Here is a 19,892-nt window from a genome sequence, read left to right as displayed (position 1 = left end):
ACGACCATAAATCTGAAATTGTTTGATCGATACTTTACGAGAAATCTATCAGTGCAGCCATCTACCGAAAAAGTAATGGATTTCTTTTTCCCCAAACTAATATTAGAAAGAGAAAGAGATAGGGAGATTTTGCGCGAAAGTAAACTCTTTTTTCATACCCTAGACTTGAACGTGAACCCGCGAGCACTGACTGCGATTTTTACCCATTCGGCTACCCTTGAGGCATTGCAGCTGAATAAGAAGTCTCGGCTACTCGGCTATATATATATATATATATATATATACAAGTGTATATATAATGTGGGAAAATGGTTCACCAATGTTGAAAGAATTGCGCTGAGTTTCGATGAAAGTCAGCAGGGCTGCTTGGAGATAAAAAAATGCCTTAATTAATGAGATGAATGGATATCTGTTAGTTGCAGTTATTTTTTAAGGACCTTTAACTCTTATACAGAGCAATAAAGTCCAAGATTAAACTCGTAAAAACTCTAGCATCCAAGGCTTCGCCTTTATTGAACACTCTATCGCACTTGAGATTTAAAATCCACGGCCGAGATCCCGCTCGAAAATCCCGTACGAAAAAGCTTTTCTCAAGTTGAAAAGACCTCGATTCCGATCGACGCAATAAAGACTTTCTTCACAACATATATATACGTCTATGATCAAGCCGGGCGTGAATTTTACTACGCTTCAGTTAAAAAAATTCCAACTTTTCATCTCTACACACATCTGTTGTTCATCTGTTGTTGACTTGCTGAATTTTCGAAGAAGAAGAAGAAGAAGAAAATTATTTGTAATAATTATTAGGAAAGTTGTTTCTTTTCAATATCAATCATAGAAGTTTTGTACGGATTTTTTTTCTTTTTTTTTTTTTTTTGGGCTTTGTGTTATTTTTAGCTTTTCATTATTTTGAGAAATTTCGAAATTATGCTGCATTTAGTGCAAAGCGGTAAAAGTCACTCCGTAACGACAAGTGTACCGGAAGGTTTGCCCGAACTTCTTTCCGATATAACACAAGAAGTCATACGCTGGCAGCCATCAACCGAATGTATGTGTGAATTTATAATCGATTACTTACGCTCGGTAATTGCAGCCCGTGAAAAGTTACGAGGTAAGTTTCCTTTTCGCTCGCTGAAAATATGATCTTCGTTTCCCCCAAAAACTTCTATTGGTAGTCGCGAATATGATTATTGATCGCGCCTTGAGAAAAGTCGATGAAATCATGGCTGACTTGTGCATTTGCGGCATAGCTAAAGAAAAGTCCGAACAAATGAGCATAGTTATGGAGAAATGCTTTAAACGTTTCTTAGCTAAACGCCGTTGCGAGAAGGATAAGCAGAATGAAGTCTTCAAACTCGTAGAACTGGATATACTGGACGAGTTGATAAAAAAGTGTAAATTTAGTGATCTTGAATTGAAAAAGACGCGAACATTTATCGAAGCAGCCTACGATAGGTTTGTGGATATGTATCTGAAGGCGCAGAAGGTAAGCAAATGTTTCGCCTTTAACTTAACTTTTAATATAATAAAACTCCATTTGATCCGCTATTTTATTAGAAGTTGTTGTTGAGAGACTTGAGACTTTTTATAAAATGTACAGCGGATGATTTTCAATATCTTCGTAACATTGAAAGCGTACTTGGGTAGAATTTTCCTATGATTTTATAGTTTGGTCCGCATCACTCTTTTCCGAACGATCGCAATTACTTGTGGATGCATTTGAATGCGTGCATAACTGAATGCTTTAGTGTATATACTTGGTTAATACTTACGTACTGAACCTATAGTTACTGGTCGAGCCTTCAAATTTTAAAGGCTTGCAAGAAAAGAAGCATCAAGTGAACCTCTCCTTACTGCTTACCAACTAATGCCTGGGATTTCCGATTACTTTGATCTATGTACGTGAATATTTTTTAATAAATTTTGAAAAAAAAAAGAAAGATTGTAAAGCTCAGGTAGCTGTGCTAAATGTGGCCCGGCGGTCTTAAAGTGCATATCTCTAGTCCACAGGGTGCATTAGCAGAGATATAGTCGTTACCGGTGGATTTTTAAAATAGCTCTCTCTCTCTCTCTCTCTCTCTCTCTCTCTCTATCTCTCTCGCTCTCTTGCGCAATTCACCTGCATGTGGCTAAATATGGCCCGGCGGTCGCAAAATGCATACCTGTAGTCCACAGGGTGCATTAGCAGAGATATAGTCGTTAGCGGTGGATTTTTAAAATAGCTCTCTCTCTCGCTCTCTTTCTCTCTCTACCTCGCTCTCTCTCACTCTCTCCCTGGATCTCTTGCGCAATTCACCTGCATTCTCATTTTTTCTTCCTTTTTAATTACTATCAGGACGTAGACCCTACCGAAACCTTGTACCAATACCTTGAGGAACGCGAACTGCAACGTTTAAGCGAACGAAAATCAAGTGAGGCGGCTACCAAAATACAGGTACAGATATTCCTTTTTGTTACTTTCTACAGCTACACGAGTTGATCAATAATGAATAACGGGAATTAACGGGCTATTTGCAGGCATTCTTTCGCGGTTATATGGTCAGAAAGACTTTACGTGAATTGAGGCAAACGACGATGTGGTGGGTATGTGTAACGTTCACGCATATCAAAGAAGGTGTTTTTTCTTTTATTAAATAATTTAAGCAAACAAATCCTGAGGTACCTTGTTCGGATGAGCGAATCAAATCATTGTATGGTATGGAAAAACCTAAAATTCAGCAAACCTATTATGTCGATGTAAGCAAGTTAAAGGAAAATACAAGTATTTTTTTCTTCTTCTTCTTTTCTTACTTTACTGTTGCGCTTTTTGTATTTACTTAGGATGAATGTAAGTACAGCTCGAACGTATCAATGGCAGCGCGTTCAGCCCAGCAGTTTAAAACACGAGTTTCGCAGAAACAAAGACAACAAAGCGTTAGCACCTGGACATATCCAGATTCCATAGTGGTAAGTGATATTAACTTGAGAAAGTTTTTATGTGAATATTTTTTTTGATTTTTCTCGCCAGGAGCAAGAGGGCTTTGTAAAGCGGATATACAAAGCACCCTCTGAAACTATGATGGATACTTTTGGAAAATCGGAAGATCAAGAAGACTTTGAAAGTGACGACATATATAACGCTGCTATAGAAGACGATTTTCAATTTGTGACCTAAATTAATAAATAAAGCATAAAAACCCGCATAAATTCTAAAAAACAAAAAAAAAAAAAATAAATAAAAAAAATTTTAATTTGTTTATTATATATTTTCTATTAGGTTTGAGTGTAAGTTCGATCGTTTTGTTTTCTTTTTTTTTGGAATTTATTTCAATCCATTTTGTTTGCTTGCGATATAGGCACTCTAGTAACGAACTAACTAATATAGGGAAGAAGAAGAAAGAATTGCAGCATTATTTTTAATCAACCCGATGAGCTAAAGCGTTTTAAAATGGTTTTATATAAAAAGCTGCTGCTGTTGATAAGCACTGCTTAAAAGTTAGACAAACAAACAGTAGAACGGAGCATAAAAATGGTTTTAATTTTAAACGTTTTGTTCGCATTCTACCTCAGATCCACGTTCGGTGGCCTTGTTTGTAAGTCGCTAAGACGGACGGAAAGACGAAAGACGAAAATTATTTAATGTGTGCTTGATTGAAATTGATTTTGTTTTAGTGCAACGTTCAAATTCAACAAATCGCATCGTAGGCGGTGCTAGTGTACCCGCTGGCCGATATGTACCCTATCAGGTTTCCTTACAATACTTGACTAGAAATCGGGAATATCAACATTTCTGTGGAGGTTCAATTTTATCGGCAGATCGCGTACTAACCGCTGCCCATTGTTGTCAAGGTCTGAATCCGCAACGTATGTCTGTTCTGGCAGGCGTTAAAGACTTAAACGATTCCGAGAACGGTACACGTTCTCAAGTGATAAACTATGAAATTCATCCCAATTATGAGGAGTTAAGAACTAGCGACATTGCTTTAATAACTGTTCATCCACCTTTCGAGTTAAACGACGCTACCATAGCAGCTATAGAGATATATAATCAAGGCTTTGTGCCGGGTGACGTCAAAGTCACTTTAACCGGCTGGGGCTTACGTTTGCCGGTACAATTTCCTTTCCTACCGGACAGTGTTAATTATCCTAGCGTGCTGCAGACGATGACTTATACCACTATCACAAATCGCGAGTGCCGATATAAGGGAATTACCGATCTCACGGACACTGAAATATGCGCTGAAGGTTTTCCTTTTAAGGGCGCTTGCTTGGTATGCGAAAAAAATTGATTTGTGGCAGAAAATGTTTTTTGAAAATCCTCTCAAATTTTTGAATCAGGGCGACTCCGGAGGACCTTTGGTTACGTCCACGAGACACGGTATACAACAGGTTGGCATTGTCTCTTACGGCCTCTTCATATGCGGCGTTTTTGATGTACCCGATGTTTATACCAGAGTTTCGGAATTTAATCTTTGGCTAAGAGAGCGGATATCGTCGAGTAGTATAAAAAAATTGTAATAAAATGAGTACGAAATACGTAAATAATTGTTTTACTAAAACGAATACGTGTCACTCGAGCATTACTCTCTCCAACTGTTTCATGTTGAATGGTTTCCACTCTGTAACGACATTCGTACGCAAGAAAAAAAGAAGAAGAAAAAGAAAAGCGAAACATTAGAAAGGTCAAACGGTCATCGTAAGCGATTAATATTAAAGTACGTCGGATCAACTATCATCCTTGGATCTTTTCAATGGAAAGGAAATAAGTTCATTTCGTGTCCATCTCCATTCTTCGTTCCTTGCAATTAATCCTTTTTTTTCTGTCTTCCCGCAGGTGAACTTGGAGCCGTATGCAATAAGTGTTGGCTTTTAAAATTAAAATGACTTCACCTTTGATGGTTTTGGCAAATTTCTACCGGATTAAATTACTTCGATCCGCTATCATGCTACTAAGTAGTGGTTATAAAATATAATTCTTTTCTACGAATATGACCCGACGAATAAGTCTAAATGGGGTATTTGTCATGCACCGATATACGATGCATTAATAGTGTATGTGTCGCAGGAGAACATTGTTGTTGTAAGTGTAATTGTGGATTGATGCGTTTCAGTTTAAATCATATTCTGATAGTGTAGGGATCGATCAAGATCTGAACGTTAACATTAAGGGTACGAAGCCAACGTAAGATCTCGCTATGTAGCTTTCCTATCCATATATGGATCGCCAAAGGGCGTCGGTAGAAGGATTAACTAACAATGATCATGGGCCGTCTTTTGTGAATGATTTTAATACAACTGGAGCTCTGGGGAAAAGTTCATGCAGCGAAACAAAACTCTTAAAAACTGTAGCAACCATCGCGAGCGGTCAACATATTGATCAGGAACAGTCACCTCTTTGAAATGTCTAGTTACCAAATTTAGAATTGTGGACCAACAATAAATTAAATACGTCTAACTTGGGTAGGACTCCCTACAATTCGAAAAAACGTAATCGATGTTCATAAGAGAGGGAGAGAGAGAGAGAGAGAGAGAGAGAGAGAGAGAGAGGGATTAACATTTTGATATAAAGCTTTTCCGGACAAGCTTACATTATCTCGATAATAGGCTAACCTATACCAGTAGCAATGAAAAGTTCCAAAGGGGAGAGTGCTGAGCGCGGATCTGTTTCGCAATCGTTCGGAGCGCAAGATAGCTACAATGGTTCATCCATCTTGAAATTAAGTACAATATTCGTTTATTTCATTTATTCTCTATTCTTTAGTTGTTGAAAGATTCTTAAGCTGAATGCTGTGCGATCCAATCATGAAACATGGAAACACGCGTATAAACGTCGGGATTACTGGAGGCGCACAAAGCTGTGCCGTAAGAAACAATGCCAACTTGTTTAATTTTTCCGCCGTCTTGCATAACCAATGGACCACCGGAGTCACCCTAAATGAGAAGGCACACATAAGTGCTTATATAATGCCCTACTTATGGTAAAATTCTTATTTCACGACTTACGTTGCAAGCACCCTTTCCAAATCTTTCGAGAGCGCAAACTTCTGTGTCCGACACGCCCCGCATACGTTGCTTGCATTCGTCATTTGTTATGGTCGTATAAGGGAGTTTTTGCAAAACCGTAGGAAAACGAGCCAATGGAAAGGAACCGAAATGATGCACTGAACCCCAACCTGTGAGTGACACCTCTTGATTGCCACCGACTATTGATGAATCGTTAAAAAACAGTCTTTCACTGCGCTGACCATCTAGGTTGAGAGGCGGTTCAATGAACACCATTGCAATGTCGCTACTAACAAATTGTTCATAATTCTCATGTATAACATAGTCTTTCACCTCCGAACGTTGCCCGGTTTCATCTCTTAGATCGCGTATGCCGGCCACAACCGTTAAACGTTCCGGATTCTGTTCGTAGACGCAATGAGCTGCTGTTAAGACGCGTGTAGGCGATACAATTGACCCACCGCAAAAGTGACGATATTGATTGCGTGTGAAGTACTGCATCGAAACTTGATAGGGTACGTATTCATCGCTCGGTACATTAGAGCCGCCCACAATGCGCTCTTCAGCGTCTAGCTCGTCTAGCGCGTCGAAATAACTTTCCACTAAAAGGCAAAAGGCCATGAGCGAACCAACAGCATACTTTTCAATATATGAAGAGCGATCTACTTACAGTCCAAACGTGTTCCTTTCGGCTCAGCTTTAGTCCGGGTCGAGCACACGGAATATAGCAGGAGTACGCGTGTCACGAGCATTCTCCGAATACCCTAAACCCTAAATAAACAATTGAAATTAAGTTTTACATATCGTAGTAGTCAAGTTTTATAGGTTTCCAAGACAAGAGATATTACGTAATTTGTATGCAATTTCACGATGATACACATAAGTATCAGTTTAATTATGCAATACTTTAAATGCAATTCACTTAATTGGTTGTTCAAATTTGAAACTAGATAAGAACACCTTAGGTGGTATTGAAATCATCTAAAGCGACTCGAAATGATAGCAATAATCACAATAAGCCTTAACCCTGATGTCGATTGTCGATCGTAAGCACGAGACAATTAAATGCACAGATGCGCGCTACTGTTCTATTAACTTATTCGGCTTACAGGTCATACTTAAATTCAAATTGTTTAACGAGCTGCAGTCTTAGCATAACAACAAAAAGGAAAAAAATGAAAAAACACAACACAACACAACACAACACAACACAGACAGACAGAGAGACAGACAGACAGACATTGGCTACTGTAACCATAAAACCGCATGGCCGAAAAATAAATAAATCACTCAACGTAAATGCACCGGCAAATATAAAGTGAATATCACACAACAACCTGACATTTTATGGTTTTTATGGTTCGGTTCAAGCAAAATTGTTTGATAACCGTCAGCGATCATATGAAGTCGTTTTATTTATTGTTTTAACAGGCCACACGCATACGTTTTTGTTGTTCATTAGCAAGGCTTTGCCTTAATCTTTTCAGACTTTTTGAATGAGAACAAAATGTTGAAATAATCTTAAGTCCGTGTATACTTAATTCTTAGTTTGTACCTTAGCAGCAGCAGCAGTAGTAGTAGTAGTAGTAGTAGTAGTATTTTTTTATTTGCTTGTTTTAGCTTTTTTTTTTGTTTTTTTTTATTTTTTTCTTGGATTAACTGGAAGAGAGAGAGACAGAGTAAAGAAGATCGTCACTTAGATATTTATGAGCTGATAGCAAAATTTGTTTGAACTGCTGTGAGGCGGCAAAACATTTAAAGTAAACCATAAAACTCTGTCCGTTGGCAGTCAAGTTTGGAAGGATTTTCTGCACTTTGTTGATGTGTTGATCAAAATGATTAAAATGTATTTTATTACCAAAAACGAACCTCAAGCAACCCATCCCATCATGAGAAGTATGACAAACACCAGTCATCCTCTGGTGTATTGTGTCTGTGTCTGTGCGCCAGTGATTTTTTTCCCCCTCTATATCGCTGCTGATATCACAATCAGTATTTAATTTTTTTTTTTTTTTTGCTTTTTAGTTTCTGCTTTTATATAAAGCTTGCCAGCACAGGAGGTAGGTAAGTTGATAAAAGTGTTGTTCGTTGTTTTTATTTCCATTTCAATTCTCCTTTCTTTTTGGTATTGTTCGTTTCGTTTTGTTTTAGAAACAGCATGAAAATTTCACAGTAATAAAGTTATCGGTTCTCCTTTGCGAATTCCTTGAATTGAGTTCTTCTTGAAGTTCTTCTTGAAGAGTGCACACGATCACATAAGGAGGTGCGATGAATTTTGCTTAACGTTTCTTTTTGTTTTTTTTTTTTTTTTTTTTTGGTTTTTTATTCTTCATTACTTACTTCATTAGACGATGATAAAGTATTTTTGAATGATTTGAAAAACAACTAAGCAAATTATATTTGATTTAGTTCGAATCTTATTTACCCTTTACGCGATCGCATTGCTAATCACAAAATTGATTTATTAATAAATTTTTTACTTATCGCATAAGTACAAGCACTAGGTAAGTGTATTAAGTACTTAAGAATATAAAAGCATCTAAAGTATCTAAAAGTGTAGTATTCCTTATCGAAATCTATAATATATCTTAGCTTAAATAAACGAATAAAAAACAGTTTTGTATAACATAGTTTTGAGGAACCTCTGTAGATAGGTATTATAGTACATAAGTATATAATTAAATAATTAAATACCCAAGTATATAAGTATATTATTCAATAATTATGTAAGTAAGGTAAGGTAACCATATAATGTAAACGATTTAGATAAGAAATTAAGTACATGATCGTATAATGATATAAAAATATATAAATGTTGGCATATACATAACTATATATATATATAAGTGAATAGATAAGTGTTTAAGTATATAAGATCATAGCCTTATTCATATAAATAAATAAGTATTTAACTACAATTACAACTTGTGTATAAGTACAAGTCCCACATATTTAATGGGGACTTTGTAAAGCAACTGCGTAAATAAGCGCCCAAGTAAATAAGTGTGTAAATACACAATCATATAAATACATAAGTGCCCAACCAAGTATTTAGGAACATAAGTATATAAGAAAGTAAAGAATTTGTAAGTGTGTAAATACATAAGCGTATTAGAATATAAACATATTAGGGGATATAAGTGTTTAAATAAAAATATACAGATATGCAAGTATTTAATTATATTTTGGTATGTAAATAGATAAATAAATGCTAAGTACATACATAGTATGCGTGTAAGACTTTCTTCATACTTTTTTTCCCCGCTTCCAGCGCCATATGTCCTGCAATAATCAGGAACAGTAAAGAATACCTTTAATCGCGAATACATTCAGCCGATCCATCCCGGAATGTTCATTTTTTACTTCATATATATTACTTATATAAAAACGGAGCACTACACGATTAAGTAACCCATTTTTATTATCGTTGGTCATGCTTCGTTGAAAGCGAGGCGGGTCAAGGTATGATAACTCAGCTCTTTCGGCTTAAATTCAATGATATCGATGTGGATGAAAAGGGGATTCAACAAGGGGATGCCCATACATCTGGTCAGTTAGTCAGTCCGTCATTCAGTCTGTCCTTAGGTCCGTCAGTTAGTCAGTCAGACAGTCTGCTGGTCAGTTTGTTTGTCTGTCAGTCAGTCAATCAGTCTGCCAGTCAGTCTGTCAGTCAGTCAGTCAGTCAGTCTGCCAGTCAGTCTGTCAGTCAATCTGTCTGTCCGTCCAATTCAATTATTGCTTGAGATATGCCCCCTTGGAAGCTATTTGCCCTCTCTTGCGCTATTCCATACATAAGAGAGTCCTAAAGACATGATGACCCAAAAGGAAAATTACAATTAAAAGGGAAACTAACTCTCGTTTTGTATTTAATTTAAATTTTCAGTTTTGGGACATCCTACATTATCTTGTTTTGTTCGGCTTAAATTCAAATATCGACTATCATTGATGTTTCAATGTCGGGAATGAAAAAATTTCTTCTAGTTCACGAACGGAATCAGAGACTAAGCCAAGTTTGTGATCTTGCTTGTTATGATTGCCGAGTATCGCTGACGATAATCGACATCGTGTTTTAAGCGACCTTATGATAATGTCTCACTGGGATTTGACAAAAAAAAAAGAAGCATATCGCGATGGTAAGGTCAAGGGGAATGTGATGGGCATCTTCATTATGAGAAGAGAGTCTCAACAGTATTCAACTCCTCCTCTCCTTTACCGATCTTTGCTATCTTCACTTTAAAAGGTCGCATCGTTTCATGTTGTAAATGAAAAAATGGATTTCTTCCCCGGTGGGACTTTCAAATGAAAATCCTTTTCCCATATAACTCGGACAAATTTACTGAGAGCATTCTTTGTCGAATGATGGTCAAGTCAAGCAAATAACAGAAAACACATAGGCTTTTCAAGTTTCGTCGGTTTGGCAGTCTCCAAGAAAACATTGCAATGTTTTTTAACTAACAACCGAACTTTCTACGTCACAAGGCATGTTGTTTGTAAACCAATCCAATTTTGTTGAGCGATCGATACAAGCGAATTTTTGCATGGACTGCAGAGTAAAACCCAGAAATATCGTGAGAAAATTGCGAAGAATTGAGAAACGTAGCTCAAGGGTTTATTGAAAACTTCCTTTTGATCGCTTCTAAACTGGAAAGTCGTGATAATCTGGGCGAAGTATAAAAAGTACAATCTATTATAGTTCTTCACGACTTTGGCTGTCTTCACTTGACTTAAGGTAAACGAAAAAAGTGATTGTTGACGGAATAGTAAGCATGCGTTCGTTTTACTTAGGGAATAATAGGAAATTTCTACAGATTTTTTTTATTCTTACAGCGGATACGATAGGTAAAAGAGTCGGAAAGAGAAAGAGGGGCAGAAAGATAGAGAGAAATATCTTATAGAAGGAAAAACAAGAAGAATATTGTGCGGGTGTCGAAAGGTTGCCGATTGCCGGTTGCCGGCTGCCTACTGTGCCGCATCGCTGTGCTGATGGTATTGGTTGATTGGTTCGTTGGTTCGTTGGTTGGTTCGTTGGCTGACTGTTAAGCAATCACCTTATGACGGCATATTCACCTCCGATGACTGATCAAATTTAGGCGATTTGAGTGCGCAAACGTACGCCAACAGAAAAAAAAAATGTTCGCGTTGTAACATTTACTACGAGCCGTGAAACGTTGTCAAGTATTATGAACTCTGTGTAGGGACTGTAGAAACGATCAACAAAAAAAAAAAAAACGAAAGACAACGAAAAAAAAAAAATGAGTTGTGATGTTGTGAAATCAAGAAGATATTATAACGGAGGTGTGATGTGTTCACAGAAAACAAGGGGCAAAAGAGTCCAAAAAGTTGGGTGGGCCAATTAAACAAAAATGTTACAAAACAATGTTGACATTTCAGCAGGCGCCCATGCACAAAATTCAATTTCCAGCGCGACAGGAAATTGAAGTGCAGACAGTAGACACCAACATCAAGAACAACAACAACAACAGCAGCAGTGGCAGCAGCAGCAGCAGCAGCAGCAACAATTACGAAAATGACTGATGAGGAATGAACTTAAATGAAGCCATTTCACGGTGTTGCCGGCCGCCCAACAGAAGCAGCAGAGGGAATAGCAACAATTAACACCGTAGTGTGGCAAAGATCGAAACCTTTTTTAGTTGCCTGGTAAAACAACAGTAACAATAACAATAACGAAGCAGAAGGTGTGCATAATTAATTCGCCAGAGCAGACAAATCAAATTGTTGTCTTTTTCGGTTCTGGGCCACACTCGGTAGTCGATCTTGTTTTAACTGTTGGAAAAAATGAATGAAATAATCAAAGCAAAAAAAAAAAATAAAATGATTCATTAATCTTTGTATATGTATGCGTATACATATACATATGTATATATAGATAACTGGCTAAGTCAATACTGCCAATGCTGCCGCTGCGCACAAGCAACTTTGAAACGTAGACGCATCGAATATTTAACTGATTTGCATCGAACATGCAAACACGCCATAAATAGACGACGGTCGAGCCATAAGGTGTCGATTGTGCCTTTTTGGTGTTCTAAAGCTCAAACAATTCGCCTTGCAGATCCTAACCCGTGCTATGGTCTGATGTATATCAGAGTAGCTAGTAGAAGTGTTGGTGTGGTGGTGGTGTTAATGTTAGCCTTAGCGTTGCTCCATTTTCTCTTTATGATGCGAGTCGCTGGCGTTGTTGCTTTTTGTGGAATTAAAATGAAATGTAGACATGTTGCAGTTGTGCAGCACAACAGTTTAATCGGGAATATTTAAATTATGCGCTGATTAAAATTGCTCGATACAAATACATACATACGCATGCACATGCATAGATACTCACTCGCGCAAAAAAAATATACCCGCAGACCATATAACAATCAAAGTCGATGTGTCTGTACGATATTGCCTGGCTTGAGTCTTGTTTTTATTTGTTCCTTTAGCTTGTAATTGAATAAAGTCAATTGTGCTTTTGTTTTTTGTTTCGTATTTTTTTGGCTTTTGTTTGTTTGTTTTATGTTGCCTTGCGCGTAATGCTTCGCTTAATGCTTAGTGGCCCGCGTAGGTGTCAATACCAAGAAGTTATCGACAATTTAAATGCCACCCAATATGAAATACATTCAGGCGTCTGTCCGACGCTTGTCAGTTAGTTAGTTACTTACTGTTTCTACGCTCAAAGTTGTTCAATATTGATCGCTTGGTGTTTGCTTATTTCATAGATCTCGTAATTCGCATATGCCTGGTATCTCCCCTATAAATACCTGGGGTTTGGTTTCAACGACAATAATGTCAACGCAACGCGTTGATTGGCTCATATTACGAAGCTTGGACTTTTAATAGGAATAAAACAAATTGTTGCACCAAAATTAACAATGTCAGGTTAGTCATATCTTGGCTTGAAGACTTAGCTTTGTTTTGCAAACACTAAAATATTGTTATTTGAAATTAAGTAATGCTTACTGTGAAAAGCTGATCTATGACATATATTGAACTTTACTCGATATCCTTAATGCCTCTAGTCTTTCTAGTGTCATTAGTCCATCTAGTGTTTTTATTATTCCTAATGTTTCTAGTATCTCGAGTCAAGTAAGCAAGTGAGATGAAACATCATATGTAGCGTGGCCTATACGAAAATGGTGTACGCTGCACCAATGTGGGCGAAAAAAGTGCTGCGAGGTAAACATCTCATACGAAGCCTGAACGCAATTCAAAGGAGGTGTACGTTGAGAATAATATCAGCCTAATGTCAGCGGCAGCGGTTCTAACAGAAATGTTGACCGTCGAGCTACTATTGAACGACCAGTTATGTATATATACGGGCAAAAAAGAAACATCTGCTGGTGAAGGAAATTACAGCGATGTCTGCAGAGTAAAGACCGCTATTCGGTAGAGCACGTTGGGGAGGAAGCACGGAGAAGTTAATTTCTACTTAATCGAGTTTTTCACTGGTCATCGACATTTTTCGAGTTATTTGTCCCGCTTCAAGTTATGAACAAATAACGCATTCGACGTAGGTCAAGGTATAAATGACGGTGCACAGAACACTGCTTTCGTCTGTCGTCCGGCTTGGGTACGTTTGAGAATCACACTTCGCAGACCTCCGGAAGACGACTCTAATGCATACCGAAAGACGACTCCTTCGCGCCGGTTCTGTTCAAGATGATTTCCGCAGCTTGGCAGGTGATAAAATAAACGCCCATAGTGGTTAGGCGAATTATGTCAACCCTAAACGCGAATGTTGTCCCGTCACAAACTCACCTTATTTTCTAGTTAAACTTGTTTACACTGAACTGAAGTTGATGACGATGATGATAAACTGAATCTTTCATTTGATTTCTAAACCTATCAAGAAAGCTTTCAAGTGCTACAAACGGAATATGAGAGAATGAAAACAAGATCGCTTTTCGATATATAAATGCATTGATCTTAGAGAAGGTGTGAAATGTAGCGTTCGATCTTCAAGGACTTTTTTAAATAAGTTACGAGGCGATCTTAATTTAAAAGATGGACGATTGTAGGCTAATAGCTGTTAGATACCTTTAGATCGGAGCCGTAGAATTCCTATCTGTTGTGTCGGCTGAGGAGACAGAAAGTACAGAAGATACGGTTAACGATCCACTATGGAAAGGGTAATCGGCTTTGCCGAGTGAAAATAAGCCGCAAAGGAGATAGAGCATGCCTTGCGATCTTCGTTAACCTAAACGAGACACATTAGAAGCAGGTCGACTTCGCGATAGTAAGGCGGAAAAAGGAAGTTTATATTATATGTTTAAAACTCAAACTGCCACTTGGACGTCTATGCTGTCCGTAAATAGTTATTCTAATGTACGTATATAATGTAAAAAAACAAAAAAAAAAAATATATATATATAAGCAATGATTTGCTTCCTTTAAGCTTTGCCATCGTACAAGTTAATCGTAATGTTAAACAAACGGTTTTCGTTATATTAACTTTGCGCATTAGCTTTGTTCAGCGACAGTAGTGGTACATACATATATATCCTTTGATAAAGTCAGCTTGTTTACTTGCCTTTATATCCTTTGATGTGTTAAGCTCTAAAGATGACAAAACATAAGACAACATGCATCACGCGCACACGCACACACATACATCGTATATATATTGCTGGTATATATATATATATGTAAACTTTTTAATTACATGTTTAATGTCAACTCTTGCATACATTAAAAAATGTTTAATAGTTGATAGCGGATGATATATTAAAATTGAAACAAAAAAAATGTTTTTTAAATGAAATTATTTTATATAAACGATAAAGGAAATGATGATAAGCACGGCTGGCATGCATTAAATAAAAGATAAATGAAATAAGTTTAGCGCATATGTCTGTGCCTATGATAAAAAACGTTTTCGAAATTTTTCATAAGCCCACCTGTGTATACTGAATATAGCGTTACATCATCCCGCAGTGATACACCTGCTTGTGCATGCTCTTTGAAAAATCATTTCATGGCTTTTTCTTTCTACACTCGAGAATGCATATACATACATGTGTGTTGTATGTGTATATGGAAATATAATCATTAAATAGTTTATGGGGGCTTTCAAAGTATATTTTGCTATGCTTTAAAATTGAATCTAATTGTTAAGCCACGCCGGTGAGTTTTATGGACTGCGGATAATTTGAAAATTTGTGAAAAGCAGTGCAATTGTATAGAGACTCGCGACTCGTAATACTAATAAATGCAGTTTCGTTTTTCCTTCTCTTCTTCTTTTGCAGAGTTAAAATAAATCATTTCACCTCCACTCCGGACCATGACTTCGCATTCGAACACTTGAATATTTATAATTTTAATACTAAAAAGCTTGTATCGATTTTTTCTTTTTCTTTTTTTTTTCTTGTTTTTTTTTTGGTGCTAAACTAATAAGATTTACGAGAATTTTTCCATGGCAAGCCGAACATGTTTAACTTCATTAACAAATTGTTGTCTTCTCTTAACACAAGACAAAAAAAAAAAACAAAAAGTAGTTAATTTGTTTTGCCCAGTAGTACAGATGCCCCGTGCTGTTTGGGCGACATTAAAAACGCTATTACACGATTATAAATTACAAAAGTTTATATAGAAAGCAGCAAACGAAACTAGACAACAGGAAAGATATGAATGAAGACACGCAGTCAAAGAGATTTAAGAAAGAGAGCTAAAAAGTAAAGATCTTGATAAGAGATATTCGAGAAACGATTCAAGAAAATTTATTGATATCATATGCTTGTTGGCTAATTGATGATAACTTTACGCGATAACTTCTTATTTGCACGTCATAGCGACAATTTTAAAATGCCCACTACTTTTACCCCGAAGAAGGAACAATTTTATGGTATATAAATATCGTAAATATTGCCATCCTTTACAAAGCGAGGATGATTGCTGAACAAACATTCGAAATGGTATGTCCACCTTAAAGAAAACTTGGCAGAATGGGAAGAGTGTAAAAAAGTGCCGCACAATCGCGAGCACAATCTTACCTCTTCTACGATCCTTTTACATTTCATTTGAATCAGCAACGAAAAGAGAAACGTCTAACAGCGTATCACAAAGGCTTTTCTAGTTTGCCTTGTAAGGGAACAATTGTCTTCCATTACCGAACGTTTTACTCTCGTCAGCCTTGTACTTTTAACGCTTAACGAAAGCCTTCGTTGGCCGCATAAAAGACGCGTTCTTCCTACAGCTCGCCAAAATAACTTTTTTCTCTTACAACCATAGCCCAAATTCACATTAGCGGCTTTCATAGTTCCCTTACATGAGATGAAAATAATTTTCCTTTCGCAAGCCGAGAACTTATCATCTTACTTTCTCTTACTTACGGGTTACATTCCTGTTCGTTTGCACATCAGCGTCTTCGCAAGGACGCATTTCTGCCCGCACTTCTTCTAAATTCGTCCTTTACAGTCACAGAGATTTCTTCTCGTCGGGAGCTCTTAAGAGCGATCTTTACAGTTGTTAAGCGATCATATTTACTCTTGTCGCTTTAGCCGTTTATGGTCGCCTGCTCCGTCTGTAGATCTTTCGTTACAAACTTTAGCGATCGTGGTATAGATTCAACCCCTTGGAAGGATTTGTATTACGTTCTAAACCTTTGCCTCAATATTTGTTATTTAGATGATTTTCAAAGTTATTTTAACTCCTGTGGACTTACATGCTTTTTGGGATCCAAAAGGGCGATAGTACTTAAAGCAATGCAATGATAAGTCCTTCGTATGCTGTACTTTTAGAAATGGCCATGAAAAAACAGGAACGAAATGCAAAAGTCGTCGACTAAGTTTCGTTGCGGAATTATATTCGCTTAGTACACCTGCCTAGATAACGAAAGTATGTCATGCAAAAGATCTTTCAACTTCAACCATATACTCACCATTCGTTGTCCGGCGATGAACTTAAGGGTAGTTTTCTTCCACCGAAATGATGAAAAATTATAAACAGACGACCAGCGGCAAAGGGAGGGGGCAATCCGATAAATAGGGGATCTTATCTAGCGCGAGATAGAAGAGAATAGTTTCGACAATTTGAGAGGAAAGTTTCTCGCCAGCAGACACTGCTTAGATCGACGACGTGGATATAAATAATGAAAGCTCCTATAAACAGTATATCAATATATATATCACCTTTGCTTTATATATATCAGCGCATGATGATTGACTCATTAAGTATATCAAATGAATGAAAAAAATGTAATTAGTTACGTTTTTGTCATTCTCGCCCTCCATTGCGTTGACAGTTTTATATAAATTTTCAATATTTCCGTAATGCTCTTCACTTCGAAACTTGAAAAGTTACGCACATATACGCGACGACTGCTATGTATGTCGAGTTTATCTTTATGATATTACCGTTAAGCGCGATTTTTCATATGACCAATGCCAAGATAGCAGTATCTAACGACACAGCAGGTGCCGTGGCCACCGCCACAGTGCGTTTGCGGTTTGTGGTTTCGATACAAGCGAAAATACCGAATGGTTTCAAGCATTTATGTGTTGGTAGCATTATAGCGGAGAATGTTGTTCTAACGGCGGCCCATTGTTTTATAAAAGTGAAACCTAACGAGCAAATAAGTGTGGTGGGCGGCCGGAATTATTTGAAAATGGGCGAAACTACCCATGGAAGACGTTATAAAGTGATGAAAGTGATTAAACATGAACATTTTTACCCGCTAATGGGTAACGATGTAGCTTTGCTTAAAGTGAAACCTGCTTTCCGATTGAATAGTGACGAGTTTGCACAAATTGATATCGAAGATTGCTTAGACGTGCCGGACCATGAGGATGCGCTTTTCATTGGTTGGGGTCAAGTGAATGCGACAACGGAGAAATTTTTGGAATTAATTCCGTTTCATATAATAGCTACGACTGAGTGCCTACAGAATAATTTCAAGCGCATCACTAAAAGTGATTTTTGCGCTCGTGCTTTAAAATTTCGCGGAGCTTGCGACGTAAGTTACGAATTAGCGGCAAAGTGAAATTTTCTCTTCAAAGTGTTTGATTCTAGGGCGAGTCCGGTGGGCCTTTAGTTGATACAACTTTCTCTAGGCAATGGGGTGTGCTATCGTACGGCAAGCAAATATGTTCAACGGGAAGTATTTATGTTTTCACACGTATACCGAGCGTTGCCGCTTGGATTAGAAAAAATTTGAAAAAACTCACGGCCTCTTAGGATATTAAGCAGAATAAACTTGTATCGGATTTCATATGAGTTTTTTGTTTTTCTTTTCATTTATCAATTTTTCGAAAAGAAAACTTTGTAAAATGTTTTTATTAATATTCTTGCTGTTGTTGTTGTACACTTTAGGAATTTCTATGTAATTGATAAGTTTTATTACCTTACGACCAACACAAATAGCGGAAAATCAATTAAGCGAAAAAATTCTGCATAAACAATGTGGCACCAGATAAAATACTTGACTGTACATACACAGATATTAAGGCATCTCAGAGTCGTGGGTATTTATAAAAATTTGGGAATTTATTATAATAAATTATAATGCATATCCACACATCTATCCTTTCTAGTCATATTAGATAATATTTTCTTCTTAGATAAGTAGAGACACCATAGAGGGCCTTGGAATACCCTACCCCACCATAATGTTATTCATATAATGAGTTCGGAAGAGGTCGGAAAAGTGCTTTATAGCAAACCACACCGGTATACTAAATTTCAACGCAAGATCCCAAAAATTGCCGCTCAAACCGATCCAGAATGTAGGTGAGTATACTTTGAACCTTTCCGGATGTTTGATACGCTCGCACAAATTTAATACATGCTCGCTCCCGAGGTGGTCTAAGAGGCGGAGAACTTTCCGCTATGTGGATTCTAATAACATTTTACTTAACATACGTCTCATATGTTGAAAATTCAGCTTAGCGTCAGTCGGCTTAGAAGAAAAGTAATGTTGTCTATAATTTTCACGTACAAGGTTGAAAATAGTTTGCAAAATGCTTCGAAAAAAGAGAAGAAATTCGTAAGCAGCGCTCTCCTGCTGTTTTACAACCTCTTCTTTCAAGTCTATACTATGGGTACCACAAGTACTTTGCTTAGAGGATGTAGGCATGTAGTTACGTCAAAAGTTGGACGTATAAATTTGGGACGAACAAAGGCATAATGCTGGTTATCGATTGGTTCGTAATAGAACGCAAATACAGATGGGAATTACGGCGATCCCACGACCAATCCCCCCCACAAGCAAATGACATCACTACTTTATCGCGGTATTATGCATATGCGCTTCTTGAAGATGAAATGATGTGAAGTCATGTCAACACTATAACTACCGGCATCTTGGACCTGCTTATTTATATCAAAAAGTAAAGCTATTTTGATCCCCTTTTTCTGTCCGTTAGACACCCTGATTACAAATATTTAAAGGGCTTTTTATAAAAATAGAAGTCCGCCTTGTAATCAGGTGAAAAGGGATCGAAATGACTGACTTGGCGGTTCTAGTGTTAAAATTCGAAAAATTACAATCGTTCGATTCCTGTGTGTTTATTGCGTCAGCCATTCAATCTGCGTTAATTTTTTTGAAAATTTCCGACGTTTGAAGGCCTTAGTAGATGCAGGCATGTTTGCTTACAACTACATATGTATATGTAAATTTGTGTATGTATAGATGACCACCTCGTGGCTTTTGGTGCTGAATTTAAAGTATTACCGCATATACATAGTATGTGTGTGTGTGTGTATATGTAAGTATCAAACGAAACGAACTAGAATGATGGTCGTACATAGAAAATGCTGGACAAATATTTAAGCCGCAGGGTGTTCAATACACAAAATTCGTATAAATGTGTTCGTACGTGTAGACATCGTACATACAAAAATGTTAAACTGACAATGCACACTTTATGTCTAACTATGAATAGACAATTTATCATTTTTACGACGAGATATGCTTT

The 19,892-nt window shown here is 37.2% G+C and overlaps 4 protein-coding genes across 4 annotated transcripts; 3 read left to right on the top strand and 1 right to left on the bottom strand.

Annotated features, from left to right (window-relative positions):
* Positions 1–908: 908 nt before the first annotated feature.
* On the top strand, positions 909–3,154 carry LOC119639318. Its single transcript, XM_038036619.1, has 7 exons — positions 909–1,111; positions 1,176–1,486; positions 2,336–2,434; positions 2,518–2,583; positions 2,644–2,736; positions 2,821–2,946; positions 3,008–3,154. The coding sequence occupies exons 1-7, from the start codon at positions 928–930 to the stop codon at positions 3,152–3,154; spliced, it is 1,026 nt and encodes a 341-aa protein (XP_037892547.1). The 5' UTR covers positions 909–927.
* A 354-nt stretch (positions 3,155–3,508) lies between these two features.
* On the top strand, positions 3,509–4,497 carry LOC119639316 (chymotrypsin-2-like). The gene is made up of 3 exons (XM_038036618.1): positions 3,509–3,572; positions 3,652–4,250; positions 4,318–4,497. Exons 1-3 carry the CDS (start codon positions 3,509–3,511, stop codon positions 4,495–4,497), a joined length of 843 nt encoding a protein of 280 aa, XP_037892546.1.
* Positions 4,498–5,754: 1,257 nt separating this feature from the next.
* Positions 5,755–6,904, bottom strand: LOC119639315 (chymotrypsin-1-like). The gene is made up of 3 exons (XM_038036617.1): positions 6,653–6,904; positions 5,983–6,584; positions 5,755–5,910 (listed from the first exon to the last, which is right to left on the bottom strand). Exons 1-3 carry the CDS (start codon positions 6,732–6,734, stop codon positions 5,755–5,757), a joined length of 840 nt encoding a protein of 279 aa, XP_037892545.1. The 5' UTR covers positions 6,735–6,904.
* Positions 6,905–17,323: 10,419 nt separating this feature from the next.
* Positions 17,324–18,153, top strand: LOC119639314 (trypsin). Its single transcript, XM_038036616.1, has 2 exons — positions 17,324–17,932; positions 17,989–18,153. Exons 1-2 carry the CDS (start codon positions 17,324–17,326, stop codon positions 18,151–18,153), a joined length of 774 nt encoding a protein of 257 aa, XP_037892544.1.
* The last annotated feature ends 1,739 nt before the right edge of the window (positions 18,154–19,892 follow it).

The sequence above is a fragment of the Glossina fuscipes genome, unplaced genomic scaffold (genome assembly GCF_014805625.2).
Source record: "Glossina fuscipes isolate IAEA_lab_2018 unplaced genomic scaffold, Yale_Gfus_2 112, whole genome shotgun sequence".
In the NCBI taxonomy this organism is placed as follows: Eukaryota; Metazoa; Arthropoda; class Insecta; order Diptera; family Glossinidae; genus Glossina; species Glossina fuscipes.
The sequence above is the reverse complement of the archived record's forward strand: the minus strand, read 5'-3'. Positions and strand labels throughout refer to the sequence as shown.

Bases quoted from the DNA above. Each gene is read 5' to 3' on its own strand.
- LOC119639318 (XM_038036619.1), top strand. From the start codon at position 928: ATGCTGCATTTAGTGCAAAGCGGTAAAAGTCACTCCGTAACGACAAGT. The intron at 1,487-2,335 runs GTAAGCAAATGT...AATTACTATCAG, and splicing joins TGTATCTGAAGGCGCAGAAG to GACGTAGACCCTACCGAAAC. The intron at 2,584-2,643 runs GTATGTGTAACG...AAATAATTTAAG, and splicing joins GGCAAACGACGATGTGGTGG to CAAACAAATCCTGAGGTACC.
- LOC119639316 (XM_038036618.1), top strand. From the start codon at position 3,509: ATGGTTTTAATTTTAAACGTTTTGTTCGCATTCTACCTCAGATCCACG. The intron at 3,573-3,651 runs GTAAGTCGCTAA...ATTTTGTTTTAG, and splicing joins CACGTTCGGTGGCCTTGTTT to TGCAACGTTCAAATTCAACA. The intron at 4,251-4,317 runs GTATGCGAAAAA...TTTTTGAATCAG, and splicing joins CTTTTAAGGGCGCTTGCTTG to GGCGACTCCGGAGGACCTTT.
- LOC119639315 (XM_038036617.1), bottom strand. From the start codon at position 6,734: ATGCTCGTGACACGCGTACTCCTGCTATATTCCGTGTGCTCGACCCGG. The intron at 6,585-6,652 runs GTAAGTAGATCG...TTTGCCTTTTAG, and splicing joins GAAAGGAACACGTTTGGACT to TGGAAAGTTATTTCGACGCG. The intron at 5,911-5,982 runs GTAAGTCGTGAA...CTTCTCATTTAG, and splicing joins TTGGAAAGGGTGCTTGCAAC to GGTGACTCCGGTGGTCCATT.
- LOC119639314 (XM_038036616.1), top strand. From the start codon at position 17,324: ATGATATTACCGTTAAGCGCGATTTTTCATATGACCAATGCCAAGATA. The intron at 17,933-17,988 runs GTAAGTTACGAA...GTTTGATTCTAG, and splicing joins AATTTCGCGGAGCTTGCGAC to GGCGAGTCCGGTGGGCCTTT.